The sequence below is a fragment of the Piliocolobus tephrosceles genome, chromosome 3, assembly GCF_002776525.5.
Source record: "Piliocolobus tephrosceles isolate RC106 chromosome 3, ASM277652v3, whole genome shotgun sequence".
Lineage (NCBI taxonomy): Eukaryota > Metazoa > Chordata > Mammalia > Primates > Cercopithecidae > Piliocolobus > Piliocolobus tephrosceles.
This window is the reverse complement of record NC_045436.1, coordinates 75,063,361-75,087,220: the sequence shown is the minus strand read 5'-3', so window position 1 is coordinate 75,087,220 and position 23,860 is coordinate 75,063,361. Positions and strand designations below refer to the sequence as shown.

Here is a 23,860-nt window from a genome sequence, read left to right as displayed (position 1 = left end):
ACCGTGTGTGTAGCTACAAGACAGAGTTTTGAGTAGGATATGATTCTCAGCCTTGAACACAGGTTTTCAAAAGTATCAGGTTCCCTTCCTAGTAGTCACCTTTCAAGCTTTGCTTTGGTCCAATCAACATTCGACAAAGTCACCTCCTTATTATGATCATCCCATACTTTTTGGGGTGAAAAATTATGGAAAAAATCCCATATTTTTCTTCCAATATCTGCCTCTAATAGTTATACACAGAGATCACCACAAGCCCAGAAACCATGTAAGGCAAATTAAAATTGCAATAAGTTTAAGCAATGAAAAGATCCATTTTAAAGCAAAAGAAATAATAGATTTTATCTGACTTATACATCTGTGGCTTGATTTCTGCATGTACTTAGTGATTGCTTTGAGCCTATAGTATAAAATGTAGATTTCTAAAAATCATCAATTCACTTATACAAGAAATATTTACTGTAGATGCTTGGTGTCCCAGACATTTTTCTGGTTGCAGGAAATACGAGTCAGTCAAGTCCCTCGAGCAGAAAAACAATAAGTAAGAATGTAAGAAAAATGAGTGAGATATTTTCAGATGAACAAGTTAAAGGAAATAAGGTCATATGAGAGAGGGTGATGGTTGTTGGGGATTGAGGATGACTTTAGAGTTCAAGGAAAGTCTATCTGAAGAGACAGTAATGGAGCTGAGATCTGAAGGTAAGGAAGGAGCTGTCTTGAAAAGATCTGAGTAAGAAAGCTCCAGGTGATGGGAGCAACAAGGACAAGTACCCTCAGGAGGAGGTGATTGGTTACAGGGTTAAAAAGGAGACCAGTGTGTCTGAGACCCAGTGAGCAAGGAGGAAGGCGGGAAGACGTTCAGTCAGGAAAGAGGGAACGAGGGCGCAGACTTGCAGAGACGGTAAGTGATTTGGAGTTTTCTTTAAATGCCTGAAAAGCCAATGGACACATGAAGGAATTGTCGAGACCTGACATATACCTTTAAAAGATCATTCTGGCTGCTGCATGGAAAATGGATTTTAGAAGTGCAAGAAGGGATTTAGGAACACCTTTATGGATTTATTTAATGATGAAAATCTAGAAAAGATTTAGTCTTTGAGGAGAAACTGAAATGTTCCATGTGGAAATTCAGCAGACCCACTAGAATGAGCTTTTTTCAGATGACCTAAAAATCAATGGTTAATAAGCCTCAGCTGTTTTCGAGCACAGTCTCGATCTCAGTAGAGATTCAGCAGCAGGCAAAGACCTAACCTGTGCCCATAATCACAGAGGAGGAGGGTTTTTAAAAATGTTTGTTGGCCTTCATTTGTTCAAAAAAGGTTTTTCTTCAATAAGTTCCCTTGCTTTGGGATTTCTTCCGATGATTCTTTATATGCCTACACACACTAACATAAACTCATTATGGAGTCAGAGAGAGCAAAAATGCATATTTTTCTAAAGATGGTCAGACTTAGCTATAGACCTGAACACTTTTAACTGGTAAGAAGAAAGACTGAGAGTTACTTATGCTGAAAGGCAAGTTTATAGTAAAAACTGGTCAGAAACTAGCTACAGATTAGTCAATTTGTTGCCCGTTTGCCCTGGAAAAGTTAGCCTTTTAGGGACTCTTCAATGCCATTTTGTTCCCTTGGATGGTGCTATTACATATAGTCATTTTACTTTAGGTTTTGGTTATTTTATTTCATTTGCTTTTTGTTGGTATTAGTTCATTTGCCAACATGATTTTATCGCCTCATCGTTGAACTTAGGTTTTAGAAGTTTTCAGATTTCAAGACAAGTTCACCTCTAAAATATGGCCTACGTATGTTCAACCCTCAAAAGCAATGAGCTAGACATATGTGCAATTAAAAGAGTGTTTCCCCAGCAGGAAAACAAATTCCCTTTCTTGGCAAATGCCTTTCCTTTGCAGAAGTAACAACAACTGAGCAAAATGCCACTAGTTTCCACTTGCTTTTTTAAATCCTTTGGCTATCTTTTTTTACCATTGTCTAAAGATATAATTTCAGCTTGCTTAAAGACAAACTTTTTTTTAAAGCACAAAAATACCCAGGCTTCCACAAACCTACTGAAAGGTGCAAAGTATATTTCACAGTGGTCAACACAGAAGTGAATGGATACTTGTTTTATTCCAAAACTGAGAAGCAAAAATCTACATAGTAGCCTCTGGTTTTTAGCAAGAGAGAATGTCCAGCATAATTATCCACGGTAGAGAACTGTTTTGATTGTTTAAAGCACCTACAAGGGAGGGTGAGATACCTTTCACCAGTGGGAGAAATAAGAAAATAATACTAGGATTTCAAACTCTGGAGCAATTAGAGTCAAACCTACCTGTGAAAGTCTACAGAAGACTATTAGCTGTCAATATCTTTTAGAATTGTCAAGGCCTTGGCCAGGCATGGGGGCTCACGCCTATCATCCCAGCACTTTTGGAGGCTGAGGCAGGTGGATCACCTGAGATCAGAAGTTTGAGACCAGCCTGACCAACGTGGTGAAATCTCATCTCTAATAAAAAAAAAAAATACAAAATTAGCCGGGCGTGGTGGCACATGCCTGTAATCCCAGCTACTCAGGAGGCTGAGGCAGGAGAATCGTTTGAACCCAGGAGGCGGAGGCTGCAGTGAGCTGAGATCGCACCATTGCACTCCAGCCTGGGCAACAAGAGTGAAACTCGGTCTCATTAAAAAAAAAAAAAAATGTCAAGGCCTTGCTATTCTAACTGTGGTACATAGATTATCTACATCATCATGACCTGGGAGCTTAGAATCTCAGACCCAGAACACTTAATCAAAATCTTAGCAAGATCATCAAACCAGTCTTCACTAGGCACAGTGGCTCATAACTGTAATTCCAGCAGTTTGGGAGGCCAAGGCAGGAGGATCGCTTGAGCCTAGGAGTTCAAGACCAGCCTGGGCAATGTAAGAGAATGCCATCTCTGCAAAAAATAAAAAAAATAAAAGTTAGACATGGCGGTGTGTGCTACCCCAGGGACTGAGGTGGGAGGATCACTCAAGCTTGGGAGGTCGAAGCCACGGCTGCAATGAGCCGTCATCACACCACTGCGCTCCAGCCTGGGCAACACAGCAACACCCTGTCTCAAAACAAAACCACACCACTCTGCAGTACTGGTTCTCAGAAGTGGAGGCACAGTGGAATCACCTGGGAATTGTTAGAACCTACCAATGCTTATATCCCACCTAGAGATTCTGATTTAATAGATATGATACACAGCCAGGTTATCAAGATTTTTTTAAAGCTCTCCATGTGATTCTAAAATGCAGTTTGAGAAGCTCTGGTGTAAAGGACAAAGTTAAAACAAACAAATACACAAAAACATCAGATTTGTCACTTCCAAACCAGTCAGTAAAACTTGGCAGATTCCCAGCTTCTAGCTAATGCTCCTTGGAGAAGCTTGGCTTGGCTGAGTGTACATTTGATAATAGCCATCTAATTGCTTTTCTCATTTGTTTGATTAATATACCTATAGACAATGATTCTAGGCTAAATCTCCATTCTTTTAGGTGTGCACACAGTTCTCAACTCTGTTATATCATTTTCAACCTGTGCTCTGACTTGATGGGCCTCAGTTTGAGTTTAACAGAGTAACCTTTTTGATAGACGTGGAGTTTTCTAGCTAATGGTTGCTGACTCACTTTTCATGTTGGGTGGCATGTGGCAGTTTCCCTCTGTTAATTAGAACAAATGTGCCAATTATGTTAATGTTTCTCCCGATACCAATCAGTGAATAATTAGACACAACACATCTGTCTTTCACAGGAGAGTATAATAAGAAAGAAAACTGCAATATGCTTTGCTCTCTATTATTGACATATATGATTAGACAATTCCTTAACCAATCATATGGTTAACAAGTTTGTATATCAGAAGGGCAAAGGATGCCAAAAGTGATTTTTGGAACTGAGAACCTCTCATTGTTAGCATGGTCCTGACAACAGTCCACCTATCTCTCAAGTATCTCTGCAAAGATTTTCATTGGTCTTTCCTTCCTTTTTAACTTAATTTAACAAAAATTACACTGCCCTTTTGGTAAAATGCAGGGATGTGGTTTATTTATCCTGAACTAAAGAAATAAACAAGCTCTTAAGTATTTGAAACCCTCAAAAAGTCAACTTTATGTAAAAGATTATGCTAAAAGAAATCACAAAATTCAGCCTATAGGATCATATGGAAGGTGTTATAAACATGTAAATCAGAATCAGATTATAATTTGTTACAGTTTCTACTTATATGTTTCCATAATATCTGAACTTTAGAGCATTCTGATTGAGGAGAAAAAAGTGATTTTGTTTGTATTGTTATTTACTGGCATTTGCATTCCATACTTGGCAAGACTTCAGAAAGAGATGGAGTTATAGTCCGGTTATTTCATAATATAAGCAGTGCCTGCTTGTGTTGATTCCAAAAGTATGAGGAAGATACTTACAAAATCAACACATTAGTCTTCTTGAAGGTAGTCAAAGTGTATCCTAAAATAAAGCTTTTTGTTTCATATGGAGTTAAAAGACTATACTTTCTGCTGAATATGGCTCACATTCCTAAATGCTTAATGATATTCAGCTATGTATTTGTATCATCCAAAGGTGCAACATCATCCTTTGTTACCATAATGTCTATATTATTGTGATTACAAATATATTACCCCTCTTTTTAGAAACAGAAAATAAGACTTGAATGTCAGATTATAATTTTTTTCTTACTGTGACACTAATTTGCTTATTTTAAAAAGGAACAACTCAGAGAATACATTAAATATATTGGAAAATAGTTAGGATTACTACATCTAGTGTCAGACATTCCAGGAAAGCCCCAAATATATGAATCACCCTGGGACACATTCCTTCTGCCCAGGCCATTATGAAGAATGCGGCACTGAGGGAGAGGCCATAGTTGTCCTTTTTAAAAAATATGTTACTTTGCCCCAGATAGTTGTCTTCTGTTTTTTAATAGTAAAACATGAGTATAGTTATAATTTTAAAACTTTTGACAGCAAACCATGAGAAAAATTATTGGAAATAAATATTGTTTGGAAAATAACTGTCTTATCTAAATGGAGTCCCATTATATATACTCTAAATACAAGAACATGGGAATCTGTCTTTGGTAACATCATTTTTATGATGTTTAATAATAAAGAGAGAGGGGAGTGAACAAAGGTGAGAAAATGACTATGGAAAGTCAAGACTAAACTGGATTATAACTTATCCCATATTTAATGACCAGCTATAAATGGATAATCCACTGGAAAAGTTAATCCATATTTCTCTGTCTTTGCTGATACTATAAATAAATGAAAATTTAAACTGAAGAATAAAGTATTTAGGAAAGAGTTAACAGAGCATTTTTGAAATATGAGGGTTGTTGAATGCTGGAGTTCCTATTCAAAAGAAATTATGGAGCCTGAGCCATTGAAAAATGATCTCCATGTTTTGCTGCAAACCTTCTCTTTCCCTGACAGTACTTAGGCAGCCAATGGTTCTGACTATTATAAAATAGCAGTAACAGCGAAACTATAAAACCGTGAGTCTAGGAGCCATAAAAAGTTGCTTCTTAAATCACACTGCACACAAGTAGGGATGGCAGTTTTATACACCTTTTCTGGGAACATGCCATATAGTGTCAATATGCTCTAGTCCTAAAAATTGTAATCAAATTAGGAATCATTCATATTTGTTAATAAAATCATGTTAGTATTTTGAGAACACTGTGCCAGACTGAAGGCATCAGTAGAATTGAATGACCTCACTGTTGGAGGGATTTCCAAACACTTTCTCCTCCTACTGCAAGAGCTGGAACTGGTCCCCATGTAGAAAGGCTAGAGATATGACATCTCTTCTGTATATACACTAGCAGGGATTGAAGCTGTAAATAAGATGACACTTTCCTCACTGGGAGTGTTTTATGAATGAAGACTCATAAACCACTACCTATAGTCCTGTGCAGCAGTAAATTGAAAGTCAGATTTCTCTCAGGTGTTTGTTTTTTTTTTTTTGAGATATTACTAATTTGGTATTATGAATTTGAAGATATTTCTTAATAGAGACACTTCTTAATAGAGACACTAAAGGGCATTGAATCATTGTTTAAAATACATTTAGGTAGGTATAGCTTTGTGTAGGCTCAAGCTAGTTCTAGGGAAGAGGCAATTAAATTACACTTATTGACTATCTCCTAATTCCAGGTGCTTTCTTTTCATATCTCATTTAAATCCCCCTACAACCCTTGGAGGGATGCACCCTGCACTTGTCCAGGTGAAGATTATGATTCTGGGAGCTTACTGCCTGCACAAGGCTACAAGCTCAATTAGTGGGAGGGCTGGGATTCAAAGCCAACTCTGCCTAACTCCAAAGCACTTTTGTTTTCCTTATAACAAAAAAAAAAAAAAAAAAAAAAAAGAGTTTTATTGACTATATGCTTTTAAAATTTGATTCATTAAAATGACACAAATTGTCTGTGTGGTCTCATTTGATGAATTTTCATAAACTAATCAGATAAACCCCAAGCAAAAATGTATTTGGGGAAAAGTCATTCATTTAAAAAGTGTCACATGCATCTCATCAATTTTCTAAAAGTAGAGTAAGCACATTTCATTGTGTTGTGTGTGATTATTTACACACACTTCTTAAATAATGAAAATTTTTAGAAATTCTTGAATGGAAAAGAGAAATTCAACTTCAGCATCCATTAGTGACTCCATTATTGAAGAAGAATAAGACCGGAGGACCAAGTTTATAGAGAGAAGGCCACTGTGAGGAGATATTGTGATGGATTCACACCTATTGTGGTATGAATCGATTACATCATATTCAGCACTTATTATTTGTTGAGCATCCAGATGGAATTATCTAAAAAGTAATTGGAAGTATGAATAGAGCTTAAGAAAAGTTGGGACTGAATCTAATGATTTGTGAGTTGTCAGCCTTGAGAATGAATAAAGTCACGTAGGCAGTGCATATCTCATTCTCAAAGCTGGCTGCACACTGAGGTCACCTGAGGAGTTTTTACAAACACTGATTCTTGGGCCCTTTGTCTGCCCAATTAAATAAGGACCTTTGACAGTGGGGCCCAGGCATCAGGATGGCTTAAACGCTCCCCAGGTGATTCTGATGCAGGACAAAGAACCATGATATAAAGTAGGAGGAGGAGAAAATGAGAGAGAGGGAGATCCTTGAGAAGGACTGTATGAAAATGCTGGATGTTATCAAAGGACCAGTGAAAGAGGTTTGCAAAAGAATGGATAATCAAGTGGCAGGAAAGACAGCAGAGGGAGGCTTTTCACAGGGAAGGTGGAGCTGTTTGCCATAGAGAAGAGAAGATGCCTTTGGATTTAGCAACAAGAAAGGCCACTGGTCACTTTTGAAAGTGAAGTTGGAATAGAGTGGGGAGCAGGAATCCAGACATGGCTAAATGGGAGAGTGAATGAGCAGGTGCATAAAGAGGGATGGGGAATATTTCACTCTTTCGAGGAGTTTAGCCACTAAGGGAAAGAGAAGTCTGAAGCGTAGCTGGAGAGGGTGGGTATGTCAGCCTTCATTTTGTTGTTGGTTGGTTTTTAGGATAGAAGAGATGTGGGCATGTTTCTGGATTACTTGAGACTCAAAGAAAGAGCATTGGGGGAGTTGATATATTTGGGACTATTTAGTTTGTTGAAAGAGACATATGCCATCTGCTCAGATTAAGGAAAATCACAAAAATATTGAGTACTTTGTTGATGACCCAGGGTCTCAACAGGCCTATGAGGAGAAGATTAGAAAGTTAACAGTGAGTGAATTTCTGAGTGCAAGATATCAATTGGGCATGGCCTTGGGAGGGGCATGTAAACCTTCAAGTTCATGTCTTCTGCACAAACTTTCTCCTTTTTCCTAGTTGCTAACATGTTTCAGCTGAAGTAGGATGACGCTATTTTTGTTGGTCTTTCATTGATTGTTGAATAAGGGCTCACAATGTGAAGATTGTTCCTTACAGAATTATATCACACTGTTGCTCAGCATCCTAAGCACAGAGCATGTTGCCTGAGAAAGAAACAAACCACAGTATTCAGTTACACTGAACCCAGGGAGTTCTAGCATCTGGATATGTATAAATAGATGGTGTCTTTAGGATAGAATTTAATGGAAAATGTGTCCATTGAAAATATTTTTAAATATCTTTCATTTTATGCTAGATATCATTCTTCCCTGTTCACTAAACTTATATCTTAATTTGTAAAAGTTATTTAAAGTAATAAGGACATGTTGTAGAATAAATTATTTACTCTGTAAAGAGATCACCATAACACCAGCTTAAAGTTGTATAGAAGTCATCAGAAGTGCTTTCATATATAGTGTATGCTTTTCAAACCACACAAGAGTCTTATGAGGGAGTTAGGACAGATACTACTTTTCTTGTTGTAGAAGTAGAAAAGTAAGGTTGAGTGATTTTATGTGACTTGCTCAAAAGCATAGACTCAGTGAATGGCACAGCTGAGTCCTATCCCTAGGCTTTCGTACTTGAGACTTGAGTGTCTTTTGGCAAAATCTCACTGGTCTTCTGTGAAAGTGCAGCATAAATACAACTGCAGAGGCATCCAGGAGAAATATTCGGAGAGTTCCATTCACTGACCTCCAACTCCCACTCCTATTACCCTGTTCTTTAGTCTTCTCAGTTCTCAGCCTTCCTCATTCTCCCCTGGTAAAATTTCCTGCTTGGTAACAGAACCACTATCCTCTCATGCCCTAGTGAAGTGTTCTTTAAAATTTTTGCTAGCATATCCCTAAAAGACTTAAAAAATACATATCTCCTTGCACATTTTACATTGGTATCTAAAAATATTATCAAACAATTAAATAGTGGGAAAAGATACCATGTCTGTGTATATTATAAACATTTGACATCTTTAAAAAGAACTGTTAGATGACTTAAAGTTATCCAGTGGAATGTAGACATCATAATGATGTCTTACTCAACATTACCAATTAAGAAAATGTAAGAACAAACTCTTCTTTAATAGTAGGAAAACTTACCAGGTGCAGTGGCTCACCCCTGTAATCCCAGCACTTTGGGAGGCTGAGACAGGCGGATCATCTAAGGTCGGGAGTTCGAGACCAGCCTGACCAACATGGAGAAACCCCATCTCTACTAAAAATACAAAATTAGCCGGGCGTGATAGCACATGCCTGTAATCCCAGCTACTCAGGAGGCTGAGGCAGGAGAATCACTTGAACCTGAGAGGCGGAGGTTGTGGTGAGCTGAGATCACGCCATCGCACTCCAGCCTGGGCGACAAGAGTGAAACTTCATCTTAAAAAAAAAAAAAAAAAAATTGTAGGAAAACTTACAGTATTCCTTTTTCTATTTTAACTTATATTTCTACACCATTTCCCCCATAGGTTTTTACTCTAATAGAATAAATTTTAGGCATAAAAATTTCTATTGGTCATCGTATTTCTCTGTAATAAAAATTTGCATATAAACTTTATTTCCTTTGACCATAGGGATCAAATTGTTAATTTTTTTATAAAAACCCAAATGTACTACAAGTTTTGATAAATAATTGGCATAAAGACTGAATTTTTATTGGAAATACAGCTTTTAATAGGAGAAATGGGGTTTTCATCCCTGCTCCCCTGTCCAGGTAGCTCATTTAGCCAAGTTTGAATGTTACTTACTGCTGAAATGAAACAGGATAAAATCAATTACATTTCTATCTGTCATTTATAATAAATTCAAATACTGAGAACCTTCTCATACATAAGTAAATAGGAATATGTGGAGTTACGTTGTAACAATGTCCCTCAACTCTACACGTCTTCCAAGTTACAGGTCAAAAATTGCATAGCGATCTGTCATCAAAATTTATGTTCAGTGACCCATCATTTGACATATTAGGCCCTCCTTCAGTTTTGATGAAAGCAAAGAATTTAAACCACCTGATTTGCAAAGAGGATTTGTCGCCCAGTTTAGTCTCTTATTTTCTCAACTACCACACTAATATTACCAATTATTCCCTTATCTGGTGTCCTAGAGGTTTTTACAGTCCCATGTAATGTATGATGATAAGATTTTCATGCAAGAGATGTCTTTCTTCTGAAAAGCAGAGGGCAAGTTCTTAGAGAAATTAGTTATAAGAAGGAATGCAGACTGGGCACAGTGGCTTATGCCTGTAATCCAGCATTTTGGGAGGCTGAGGCAGGCGGATCACAGAGTCAGGAGATTGAGAACATACTGGCTAACACAGTGAAACCCTGTCTCTACTGAAAACAGAAAAAATTAACTGGGCATGGTGGCACGCCCCTGTAGTCCCAGTTACTCAGGAGGCTGAGGTAGGAGAATCACTTGAATCCAGGAGGCAGAGGTTGCAGTGAGCCGAGATGGTACCACTGCACTCCAGCCTGGGTGACAGAGCGAGATTCCATCTCAAAAAAAAATAGAAAGGAAGGAATGCATATGGAAGTTAAAGATATACTGATTCCCTTAAAAATATTTTTGTTTGTATATCCCTTAGAAACTTTTGCAAACTGCTGAATACTTGAATCCAGTCCTACCTTGAAACCCTAGCACCTTGAACTCCTCTTTATCTACAGTCTTTCCTTAGTTATTTATATGCCATGTTGTAGAATACTGTATATGATTTAGTTATTTCTCCAGGTCATTTACATGTAAAGAGATCCTTCTAATGATGGAATTTAAAATTGGTCTCTCCTAAAGACATTTCAAGTCATTGTCAAAAATTTGGGGGAGCGATTTTGGAGAGGAAGGAGGCTTTCCTGATGCCCCTAAAATCAAAGCACACCCAATTCTAGTTCTAGCTCTGAAAGGAAATCCGCATTGGTCCTTTGAGTGACAGAGTCATGTTGATAACAGAAAGTGTGTCCAGTGCTTCTTTTCTAAAGATCTCTCTGCTTCCCTGGGGACACCAGCCTGAGGACAGCCTCAACCCAAGTCCTAGAGTAGCTAAAATGTATGTGTCTTGGTGTCCCAGCTTTTTCCAGCCCCCATCTCGTAATCTGCAGCCCATTCTGTCAAGGCTAAAGTCTGTAGCACTGTAGTTGGCTCCTCCTGGTTCTTGGCTCTATGGACAGAAAAGAGTCCAGAACTCAGGTGGTCCTGAATTCGGATCTCTGCTCCTTTCTGAGCTTGTAAACCTGTGCAAGCTCTTCTCTGTGAGCATCATTCTTCTCATCTGAAAATTGGGAATGCAACTACCTCCTTCACAGGCTGCTGTGAGGAGGAACCACCGAGTACAAAGTACCTAGGTGGGGACCTGGAATGCACCCTACAAGCTTCTTGTTTTTCTCCATTTTTACCCTTGGGCGACTTCTCACCATTCCTCCCACCTGCTTCTCTGTCCTCACAATTTCAGCGCAAGGAAAACGTTCTTCTTTTGAACTCTCTCTGCTCCCTAAAGCCAGGTCAGGATTCTCACGATTTGCATTAGGGAGTACAAGGTGCCCTCTTCCCCTCCAGGTCACATCCCCTACTTTTCCCACCCTAAAGAATGGTAATTATTCTATCACCACAGAATGTGTCCCGTAATTTTCACTTCTCCTTTCCCCTTGGACCAGCGCATCTGCCCCAGAATCCTTTCTGTGGGGAGAGAGAGAAGCAAAGAAGAGAGCTCAGGGACAACCACTCCATGGGTGTCATCAAAGCCGTGGATAGAAGGCTGCTGGATGTGGCAAGGTCACCAAGTCTGCCCAGAAAGCTCAGAAGGCTAAATGAATATCATCCCTAATACCTGCCACCCCAGTCTAAATCAGTGGTAGAAGTATGGGCCCAGAACTGTTTGTTTCAATTGGCCATTTAAGTTTAATGGTAAAAGACTGGTTAATGATAACAATGCATCATAAAACCTTCAGAAGGAAAGGAGAATGCTTTGTGGATCACTTTGGGGTTTTTTTTGTGTGTGGTTTTGCATGCAGCAGTTAAGAGTTTTTAAAATCTATGGTTTTTAATGGAAACAACTTGACCAAAAATCTGTCACAGAATTTTGACTCCCATGAAAACAAAGTTTAATGAGGAAAAAAAAGATGGGGGACAGTCCGTTTTTGGGGACCAATGCGGTCATAGGACCCACATAGGTGTACTTTCAGGGTAGTAGGGAAAGCAGAGGTGGCTGGAAGAAAATTGTATCTCTTAGGGGCATGGATAAGGGTACTGAAGCTAATGGTATGTATGCAATGGTATGGGGCTGATAGACTGATATCATTAAAAGAACAAGTAGACTAGCTTGCAGCACTAGGAGAAAAGAAATGGAAAACCCACAAAAGTAAATTAAAAACTATAAAAATATAGATGGTCTAGGTAAAAATAATAGTAATATAAGTTGCCTATCATTTATGCTTTATTACCAAGTATAATAGTGAATATTTCTCATTTATTTTAATAACTTGTCTTTGATTAAAAATCTTTTCTACTTATTTTTTAAAAATTGATAGAGTATATTTTCTTATAATTTAGAATGAGAAAATAATTTTTATAAAGATTAATTAAAATGTTAATACCTATGAAGCAAATGCATGCTAATGACATCTCTAGAATTATGAACTCATAGAGTTTAAAGGAAAATATGTATTTAGGGTTAGCATACAAACAATATTGGCCAATGTAATACTCAGTTGCTTATATATTTGTAGTGCAATCTTAAAGAGTTATAACCTAATATTGAGTGGACTTTGCCTCACAGAAATGCCAGCGAAGGCTGAAAGGACTCGGGTGTTAAATTTTTTTTTTTAGTTTTCAGATTAACACCATTTCCCTTTCATTTTTTAGGGTTGTTTGGGGTTTGTCTCACCTGTTTTAGTATATCCTTAACTAAATGTTAATAATTATTTTCAAATACTTACTGTGTGCCAGACAGCAAGTGTTCTGTGTTTTAATTCATTTAGTTTTTAAGAACCTTATAATGGGTTCTAGAATTATCCTCATTTTGTAAATGAGGATTCTAAGGCATACAGAAGATAAAACACTCGCCCATGGGAGACATACACAACCCCAAAATCACAGAGTTCAGTTCTGAGCTCAAGCAGTTGAAAGCAGCCCTCTTAACTGGTACTTTAGGAACTACTCCTTAGAGTAAGATGCTCGATTGCACACAGTGGGACTAAGAACACCAAACAGCAGAATATGCAAACAAGTCATTCTAATGTTGCCTTGTAACTATCTTTAGTACCTGTTAGTAAAATCCCATGCCTTTATAAACACTTGAGTAAATTGGTTCAAATATGCCCCAAATCATTGAAAGGACGCAGTTACTGAACCACAAGGACAGAAGTTGTTTGAACATTATTTTGCATCTCTGCAACCATGACAACAAGTCCTGGTTTATGGTTGACGTCTTTTATTGTTTTCTGAACTTCAACCTATTTTTCTTTCTCTTCGAATATTTTGTACATAACTCAAAATAACTTCTAACTCAGAAAGACTTCTTTCTTGTATAAATCAGTTTATTTAATGGGAGGAGTAGAGAAAAGAGAAGCCACAGGTTGAAATCAACAAAAAGCATTGAAATGACCAAAATATGAACAGAATTCTATGGCCAGACCAGAGTACTGACTCCTGGTTAACCAAGATTAGCTTACAAATAAATAGCTTTGCAACAATATAATTAACTACATACTATTCAATGCAATAAATTTCTAACACAATAAAAGATTCTGTATTGTTTCTTGGAATTTTATATACAGTGTATATAAGGAGACTCACTGTGGAATTGTTTCACATGGAAGAATGTTAGTTTTGCAGTGTGTGTTCTGGAAATATTGCATGAAAAGGTTATATATTTTAAATTGTATGTTATGGCTCTTATATGGATTTCTCTTGCTGATTCAGACAATCCTTTACATGATAAACAGAATTATTCTCACACATTATTTTCCTTGCCATTCGTCTTCTAAGTTTTATTAATGCTTTATCATTTTTATCTAAACCACAATGGTAATAAATGTTGTTGCAGTCACGCTGGCCCTGCAAATATCCTTTCTATCAATATCCACGTTCAGTTCTTAATGCTAAGATAAAGCTGATCCAAGAGAAGCAGAAGTCCTCAGCATTCTTTTTTAAAATTATTTCAAAACTTTAAGAGAAAAACTCACTCTGTTCATGGAAATAATGGGAATTTTTAGCAACTTAGCTGTTGTCAGAATCATGCTGTGCTAGCTGGATTCCTTATGAGATCAGCCAAATCTGAATCATTATCCTTTCTACCCTCAATTATTTTCTGCCTCCTGTGTCCCTGCTCCATACATGGATCCTCAAGCCTGAAACTGAAGATGAGTCCCCCTGGCACCCCCCTTTCCACATACCATCAACTCGTATGTCCTGTCCTCTGTCCCTTCCAATTATTGTCTGAATCCATTATTTTCCTGCCTGTCTCCTATCCCCATGCCACTTTTTTCTTTTCCTTTTTTTTTTTTTTTTTTTTTTTTTTTTTTTTTTTTTTTGGAGACAGGGTCTTGCTGTGTCACCTAGGCTGGAGTGCAGTGGTGCACTCATAGCTCTCTATATCCTTGACCTCCCAGGCTAAAGCCATCCTCCTGCCTTAGCCTCCCGAGTAGCTGGAAATACAAGCACATGCCACCAAGCCCTGCTAATTGTTTCATTTTTCTTATGGGGTCTCACTATGTTGTCCAGGCTGGTTGTAAGAACTTTAGTGCTGACACTGAGTAGGAGAAGGAGCCATTAGGAGGGTCTGAGATGAGGTATAGTGTGACGATTGATAGTGAGTGTCAACTTGATTGGATTGAAGGATGGGAAGTATTGATCCTGGGTGTGTCTGTGAGGGTGTTGCCAAAGGAGACTAACATTTGAGTCAGTGGACTGGGAAAGGCAGACCCACCCTTAATCTGGACGGGCACCATCTAATCAGCTGCCAGTGCAGCCAGGATAAAGCAGGCAGAGAAACATAAGAAGTCTAGGCTGGCCTAGCCTCCCAGTTTACATCTTTCTCCTGTGCTGGACCCTTTCCGCCCTTGAATATCGGAGTCCAAACTCCTTAGTTTTGGAACTTGGACTGGCTCTCCTTGCTCCTTAGCTTGCAGATGACCTGTTGCGGGACTTTGTAATCATGTGAGTTAATACTTAATAAATTCATATATATATATATACACACACACACGCGCACACATATATATGTGTGTGTGTATACATATACACACATATATATACATAACCATATATATATATGGTTAGTTCTGTCCCTCTAGAGAACCCTGACTCATACGTATAGTATGCTCTGACTTATGATGGATCACTCTAACTGCAGTGTTGAAAATAGACAGTTGAGGGTTCAGGGGAAAAGCAGAAGATAAGACAGACAATGTTTGCAATAATTCAGGAAGGAAACGATAGTGACTTGGACCAGGAAGAGGTGGCAGGGAGGGAATGAGAAGTGGTCTGATTCCTAATGTGTGCTGCTGTAACATTGAATGGGCTAAGAAAGAGGGAAAAAGCAGTCATCACTAAGTCAAGTTTTTGTCTAAGTAACTGGAAGGCTGCATTTGGCATTAAGTGAGGTGCATAAGACTGTGAAAGGAGCAGGTTTGGAAAGGCGGTTCAGGAGGTCATTATCAGACAACCAAGCGGAGCTGCATGAAGACAGTTGGATATACGAGTCTGGAGTTCAGGGGTGGGGTCTGGGCTGGAGATAAATTTAGGAGTCATCTGTGTGAGACTGGATGAGCTCACCAAGGAAGTGAATATGGATAGAAAACAGAAAGCAGTAGAATTCCAAACACTGAGCTACAGGGACACAAATATTAGCCTAAGGAAGCTGTGAGGCACGAAGCAATGTAGGACAAAACCCAGGAAAGTGTCCTGTCCAGAGAAAGCAAGTCAGGAGGAGGAAGCGAGTAACCAGATCACATGCTGCTGTGAGTCAAGTAAGATGAGCACTAAGTCCTCAGCAGCACATTTAGCAAAGAGAAAAGAGCAGCTATGGTGAAGCAGTGGAAGTGAACACAGATTAGAACAGGTTCCATGGGGAACTGAAGACAGCGAATGTAAACAACTATGAGGCAGGGCAAGCAGAGAAATATAGGTGGTGGGTAGGGGGTGAGTAGAGGCAGAAACAAGTGAGAAGGGTTTTTGTTCTAAGTTTTAAAAATTAACAGCACATCTGTAGGCTGGTGGAAATGATTCAGTATCAAGGGAAATTGAATAATTTAGGAGAGAAAGAAGAGAATTGCTGGGACTTGCCCTTGAATAGAAGAGCAAGACTAAGATACGGAGTACAAATCTGAGGTGACAGATAGGAATACAGAGAGCTCTCCCAGTGATAGGAAAGAGGGTGCAGATGGGGGTGGGGACACGGATAGTGGGAGCGCTTGAAGATCTCTTGTGATTGTCAGTTTTCTCAGTGACATGGAACTCTTGGTCATCAGCTGAAAGTGAAGCTAGAAGGGGAGGTAGTGGAGAGGAGTGTGAAATAGTTATCTAGGAGAAGGGGAGAGTGAATAATGAAAATACAGCATGCCTTCTTGGCAGAAATAAAGGCCCACTTGTGATCTGTTATGAATTTTAAGATGAGCTCACTCTCCGTGGCTGTTTACACTCATGTTCCACCTCAAGAACACAGAGGGGGAGGCCGGCACAGTGGCTCACACCTGTAATCCCAGCACTTTGGGAGGCTGAGGCAGGCAGATCACTTGAGATCAGGAGTTCAAAACCAGCCTGGTCAGTATGGTGAAACCCCTTCTCTACTAAAAATACAAAACTTAGCTGGGCATGGTGGTGGACACCTGTAATCCCAGCTACTAGGGATGCTAAGACATGGGAATTGCCTGAACCTGGGAGGTAGAGGCTGCAGTGAGCTGAGATCACACCACTGCACACAGTGAGAGTTCGTATTAAAAAAAAAAAAAAAGAAAGCACAGTGGGGTTGTAGGCAAATAGTGGCCAAGTGAGTATCTTGAAGTGACAAAGGGATGAGAGCATTGATGGCATACTCCAAGAATCATATATACAGTTAGACATTGGAATTTACACTTGAAAGTCTGAGAAACAAATTGGCAAATTCAATAGATTGTAGGTGCTGGTGAAGGATTGTTGAATTCAGTATCTTAGAGTGAATAGGAAAGACAGAAAAGAGTAAAGGAAAGGATAATTGGAACTAAGTTTATGGAGGAGTTGTAATTGATATAAGGATAAGAGCTAATCATGCTTCTCAAACTTTAGTGTGTATATAAACCCCCTGAAGTTCTTATTAGGATACATATTTTGATTCGGTAATAGGTGGGCAGAGCCTTAGATTCTATGTGTCTATCAAGCTCCCAGTGACACTCATGCTATTGATCCAGGGATTGCATTTTTAAGGGCAATGATCTAGACTGGTATTTCTCAACCTTAACAGTAAATTACAACCCTCGGGGAACTTAAAACACACTGATGCTAGACCAGTGAATTGGAGTTTTTGTGGGTTGGATTTAGCTTCTCTGGGTTGAATTTAGAATTAATATATTATAACTGTTTTCCACATTATTCTATTGTAAAGTGGAGTTGAAAACCTTTGGCCTAGAATGTGTGACCTTAGAGGATAAGATCATTGCAGGATGGAAGGTCATGGAACTGAAGGGCCAAGATGTTGGAAGTGTCATCTTTGTGGTTATTAAACTCTTCAAAAGTTATGCTTTAAATAAAGTGACTATAAGCCCAGAGGTCTGTAAATAACTGCAAAAAAAAAAAAAAAAAAAAAAAAGTCAAAATTGGGTGATATAATCTGATGGCATGAGATTCAAGGTGAAGATGTTTAGAGAGAACAGTCTGAAACACACAATCCTGAGCAAGGACAGCACTTACCCATCCCCAGACCCAGTGGCATGTTGGATTTGGGAAATCAAACATCTACCCCTTCAGAGGACTCCGGAAGAAACAATGGCATCAGAAAGGCCTAGACTTTAGTATGACAAAAATGTAAAGGAGACAATCTCAAAAGAGACTGAAATGTTAGAAGATTTTCATGCTGTCTTCCAGGCAGTATGGAAGAGTATCAGGACTTCTGGAGTTGGTTATATGTAGCCCCTGGTATTCCAGCACAGGAGGTGAGGGGTGGCCTGCAGTCCTCACTGAGCCTGTCTCAGAGTAGAGTGCTGTGATATGGCTGGCAACCCTGGAGTGTTGGGGACTGTAGGGTATTGTCAGAAGCTGGAGGAGTCCTGGGCCCGCCTCTTCATTCCCGCAGCTATTTTCTAGCTGTAGAACCCTTTGTTTCTTGAAACAAAGGCGTGAAAGCAAATCCAGTGTGGAAAACAGATAAAAGCAGAGTTTCTGTGATTCAAATGGGAGTTAGGGGAGGAGAGCAGTGCCCCCCACAGGGGCCATCAAACACGGCTGGGGCTTCTCAGTGGTCCTGAGGTTCAGGTCAGAACCACTGCTCCAGCATAGGCAAGAGACACCCAAGGCAAATGCGTAATTATGTATAATCGAGTAAAGATCATATACCCAACAATCTTGTCTCTTCAAATCTTTTGTCAACCGTGCAGATTGAACACTTTCTTCCATGTAATAAACTCTTTATACAAACAAGTGATTTCTAATATCCCTTGGGACTTCTTTATGTCATTTATGATTAGGACAATATCATTTACATAGGAGGACCCATAGTTTTGAATAGCTATGGGTTCTCCAGAGGCAAACCATGAACCAAAGTTACGAATGTGAGTAGTCTTTTAAGAAAGCACTTCCAGGAGAACCCTGTAAGTGGGCGAGCAAGCAGGGGAGAAAAGAAGCCTAGTACAGGTTGAGTGTTCTTTATACAGAATGTGTGAGACCAGAATTGTTTTGGACTTCAGGTTTTGGAGTATTGGCATATACATAATGAGATATGTTGGGAATGGGACCCAAGTTCAAACATGAAATTCATCTGTTTCATATGCATGTTATGCACACAGCCTGAATGTAATTTTATATAACATTTTAAACAATTTTGTGCCTGAAACAAAGTTTGTGCACATTGAACCATCAGAAAGCAAAGGGATCACTATGACAGTCTATAGTTGTTTGGTGTCACCGTCATTCCCTTGGGGATGCTGAATAAACTGTGTGTTACGCACCTGCATTTTGACTACAAGCAGTCATGAGGTCATGTGTGGGATTTTCTACTTGTGGTGTCATGTTGGTGCTCAGAAAGTTTCAGATTTTGGAGTATTTCAGATTCCAGATTTTTGGATTAGGTATACTCCATTTATAATAGTGTCAGTTCAGGTCCAGTTTCAAGGATGTAGCTTCAGCCTCATCCCTCCAAGGGACTTCTGGAAAGTTACAGCTCAGATTCTGACCCAATGGGACAGAAGCCATATTTCTGCACCCATTAGTCAATGGCTAATGGGGAAGTTATAAAAAATCCTAGGCACATTCAGGCAAAAACAATGCATGAGCCTGAGGGCTGCTCTTCAGAGAAGAGGGCCAGGTATGAGTACTTGAAAGAGAAGGGCCAGGTATGAGTACTTGAAAAATTGTAGAAGGGATACAAGAACAACTGGGAGTAAGGGAGTCTGTCCATGCTTTGTGTGATAGGAGGCTTTCTTTAGAAGGACATAGATAACAACCTAGGTAAAGATTCCACTCAAAAACTATCAATTTCAACTTTTAATTATCATCAAAGAGATTTTTAACAGTATAAATTGTGCCACCTTCTCCCATGCACTTCCAGCAGAATCGTATTTCCACACATAGGGGGAAACGTTGAGAAAATCCAGGTCAAGTGAATATGAGTATATATCTCAGAGATACCCAGGCATAGCCCTGACTGAATGTGCAGTCTGTATTTGAAAACAAAATACATATTTAAAACACCTACTGTTTTAAATAGATTCTATTCTTTTTCTCACTACCTTGAGTGCAAATATCAAGAATGTTTAGCTTTTTCAGCACTTACATCATTACAAATAGTTTATCTACTCTACAACCTCATACTTTTCTATATTTCAAGATTGTTGTTGATTTTTATTTTTCTCTATAAATGTTGGCTTCTCTTCTAAGGATTAGAGGAGCATTATTTGAGAGTCCCTGCCTCAAATGTAATTTAGAGTTGTGCAATGTCAAACCCACTGACAGATTTAGAGATTAATTTCTAGACCTCTTGTGGTGTTACAGAAGCTCCTTAAGGTTTTGAAAATGGCAACAATATTGACTCCCTACCACTAAAGGTTACTTGTATCCACATTCACCCTAATGCAAAAGCAGAGTTTAAGTGTGGTAAATATCAACATTGTTTGTTGTTTTTCTTTATGGAAAAACCTGTGCATAGAAAAAAAAGGCAACTGCCAGAATAAGAAATAGTTTACCTCCAGAAGAACAGCTTATACGGGTATGTTTCCTCTCTTTATTCAGCAAATATAACATCACTATTACTACATTAATATTATTCACATAGAAAAAAATAGTTCAGTAGTTTTAAATGGTCATGTCTTAAGGTCAGGTTCCCCAAAAGTACACCCTGAACCAAAGATTTGAATGTTAGCATTATACAAAAGGAGGGATTTGAGTATGATTTGTAAGCTATTCGGATTGTATTAAGAATTGGTAGAAAAACGTAAAAAAAAAAAAAAAAAAAAAAAAAATTGGCTTAGGTACATCTCCAAATATGTGTTTTGCTACATTTTGAAGTCAGTGTATTTTCAGGGATATTTAATCCATATGTTTCAGTGAGGCTACATGTAAATCATCCAAATGTTATTTTATTACAGCTATGTGATGTCTAAAATTCCTTTTGTGCTTTTAAAAATAGTCTTTCTATTCTTTTCTGAAAAGCAGCAGATAAGTTGCCAAGAGTAAACAAATCAAATAGCAAAAGGTTTGAGTTCAGTTTGAAACGCTTATCCTATTATTTTTGATTGGGTTCTGAACTTGGCAGCACACATTCCCCATTTCCTCATTTGTGCCTGCAGGGCAAAGTGAAAACAATTTGAACACTGTATTTCCCAATGGGTTCATTGACATTTGAGAATAATGTAGTACAGACAGAATCAGCATGTTTGGCAGGTGAGTGATACTTAACGTGACCTTGGAAAGTTACTTCCCACCAGTTTGCAGAAGTTCATGGCCTGGAACAACATTGTACATATTATAAAACACAGGCATCGCTTCTTGGCCTTTTGGCTAAGATCACATAAATATACAATCATAAAATACGGGTTAGGACAGGCAGCCATCAAGGAATCCATGCTGAGGATTTATCTATTTTTCTCATGTATCTTTAGGTGGAATGGTTGAAAAATGAAGACATAATTGATCCCGTTGAAGATCGGAATTTTTATATTACTATTGATCACAACCTCATCATAAAGCAGGCCCGCCTCTCTGATACTGCAAATTACACCTGTGTTGCCAAAAACATTGTTGCCAAGAGGAAAAGCACAACTGCCACTGTCATAGTCTATGGTGAGTGGCCCTTCAGGGTCTCAATCTAGTTCATGTCTAACTATTTCTCATTGGCATCGGTATCTTAACTTTAAAATATCAAGCTAGAAGCCCTTTATTAAAAAAATTTCATTTTCTCTGAGACAGGATCTTCCTCTGTCACCCAGGCTGGCGTGCAATGGCATGAGCATAGCTCACTGTAGCCTCGACCTCCTGGGCTCAAGGGATCCTCCCACCTCAGCCTCCTCTGGAGTAGCTGGTATTACAGGCATGCACCACCATGCCCGGTTCTAGAAGCCCCTTTTCAATCTCCATCGTGGCTTGTTTGCTGCTTTTCACAGGGGCAGTGAGGTTTAATTGCTTCCCCAGTACTGATATGAAAGGATAGGCTCGGACATTCTCAACCCTTTCTCAGTCAGCTTCCAGGAAAGTGAAGAAAGCCTTCCTGAGTGGCTGCTGTTTCTGTAAGCCCTCTTCTCTCCAGAACCTGTACCACCAAGATCTAGATTGAGTTCTGAAGATGAATGTGCTTCTATCAGCCTGCTGATATTTCTGTGGACCTAACCTCAGTCTTATCGTTGCAAACCCTCAGAAAGCAGGAGCTGACCTGTTCCCAAAATACATTAGAGCAATTTTAGCTTCTTAGAACTCATTCTACTCACTCCATCAGAGGTGTGCGGAGTGAAGAGAAGGGCTGCCTTATCTGGCCAAGTGGCCCTAATCCTAACAATACGGTAAAATCCAACAAAGTGACTTCTTAGGAAGCTTCCTCCCATGCCCTGGTCCTTTCTAAGCCAGCTCATCTCTAAACCTATCAATCCTCTGAAAGTACTAAGCAATTTCATACTCCATTTTGATGTGGCACATATGCTTTTATCTCCCTGCGTGGTTTAGCATTCAGTTATTTTCCAATCATTTCATGGGTAGTTTCATCTCCCCAGGTAAGGTTAAGCTCCTTGGTAGACCGAGAGACTTGTCTGTATATTTACATATTTCTTACAATGTTAGACGTCTAATAGTTTCTCATATTATTGATGTTTTACTGTCTCAGAGGAAATTGAACAACGTGGGAAGTATTTTGAGGTTATGCCACTGCCAGAATGATATGCCCATGCCTCACCACCTCTTAGAACATAATGAAGATTTTCATCACTGTTTTAGTGTTAAACTCCATGGGCCTTTGTGTCTTATTGACCGAAGGAGGGACAGCCACTGACAAGTATGTGGCTCATGGTACAGTCAGTCATGTGTCACTTAATGATGGGGACACATTCTGAGAATTGCATCGTTAGGTGATTTCATCGTTGTGAGAACATCATAGTGTATTCTCACAAACCTAGGTGGTATAGCCTACTGCACACCTAGGATAGAGGGTATAGCCTATTACTCCTAGGCTACAAACCTGTATACTGTGTTACTGTACAGAATACTGTAGGGAACTGTAACAAAATGGTATTTGTATATCTAAACATAGAGAAGGTACTGTAACATTAAGATATCAAAGATTAAAAAAAAAAAAAAAGTACACCTGTATAGGGCACTTACTATGAATGAAGCTTGCAGCCCCGGAAGTTGCTCTGGGTGAGTCAGTGAGTGAATAGTGAGTGAATGGCAAGGCCGAGGACATTACTATACACTGCTGTAGACTTTGTGAACACTACACTTAGGCTATAGCACATTTGTAGAAAAAGTAAAGTAATACCCCACAATGTCACAACAGCTATGAGGTTATTAGGTGATAGGAATTTCTCAGCTCTGTTATAACCTTATGGAACAAACCATTATTGTATATGAAGTCTGTCCTTGACCGAAATGTTATGGGATACATGATAGGACTGAAGGAATTAAGAATTTGTCACCCCAGAATATGCCACTTGGCATATTGACTGTTTTCTGCATTAAAGATCCTTGAGAAACAGCAGACTCGAGATCACTCTGATAATCCTTCTGACTCTTAAAAGCAGGAGAGGAGATTTTCAGCTGAAAGATGGCTTCCCTATACTAGAAGGAAAGTAACATTCTTATCCTCAAGGATAGGAAGTTGAGACCAGGGGGAAGTTAAGATCCAGATAATTCTGTATTGATCTTGTTAAAATAACTCTTAATCTTCTTTTAGCCTTACCACATAATTTACTTTTTCACAACTTACTACTCTTTGTCCAATTCAATATATAAGCATTCTACTCTAACTGTATCTTTGGGTCTTCATTTTCTTAGGCCATGTTAAAGTTATATAAAATAAATTTACACGTTTTTCTCCCGTGATTTTTGTTACACCAATTTAATTCTTAGGCCCCATCAAAAAGTCCTAAAAGAGTTGAAGTAAAATATTGCCTACCCCACAGTACCATTCAGATGGATGTGTGTTTATGAGAAGAGAAACCACTATGCTGTTCCAAAGGATGAATGTAGCGCTGCTATAAAAATGTCATTTTAATTACAGGAAAGATGCATACAATTTTTTTGATCCTCTGATTACTCTGAAGTTTAATTTCCTAGTCCAGATAATGGCTGTG

General features: G+C 38.8%; 1 protein-coding gene across 2 annotated transcripts in view; it reads left to right on the top strand.

Moving 5' to 3' along the window:
- UNC5C (unc-5 netrin receptor C) overlaps positions 1-23,860 on the top strand; it is a 382,817-nt gene that overhangs the window by 283,831 nt on the left and 75,126 nt on the right. For both annotated transcript variants that reach the window (XM_023193335.1, XM_023193334.1), the window contains exon 5: positions 21,185-21,365. In XM_023193335.1, the coding sequence (XP_023049103.1) occupies positions 21,185-21,365 (181 nt within the window). The remainder of the gene's footprint in view (positions 1-21,184; positions 21,366-23,860) is intronic.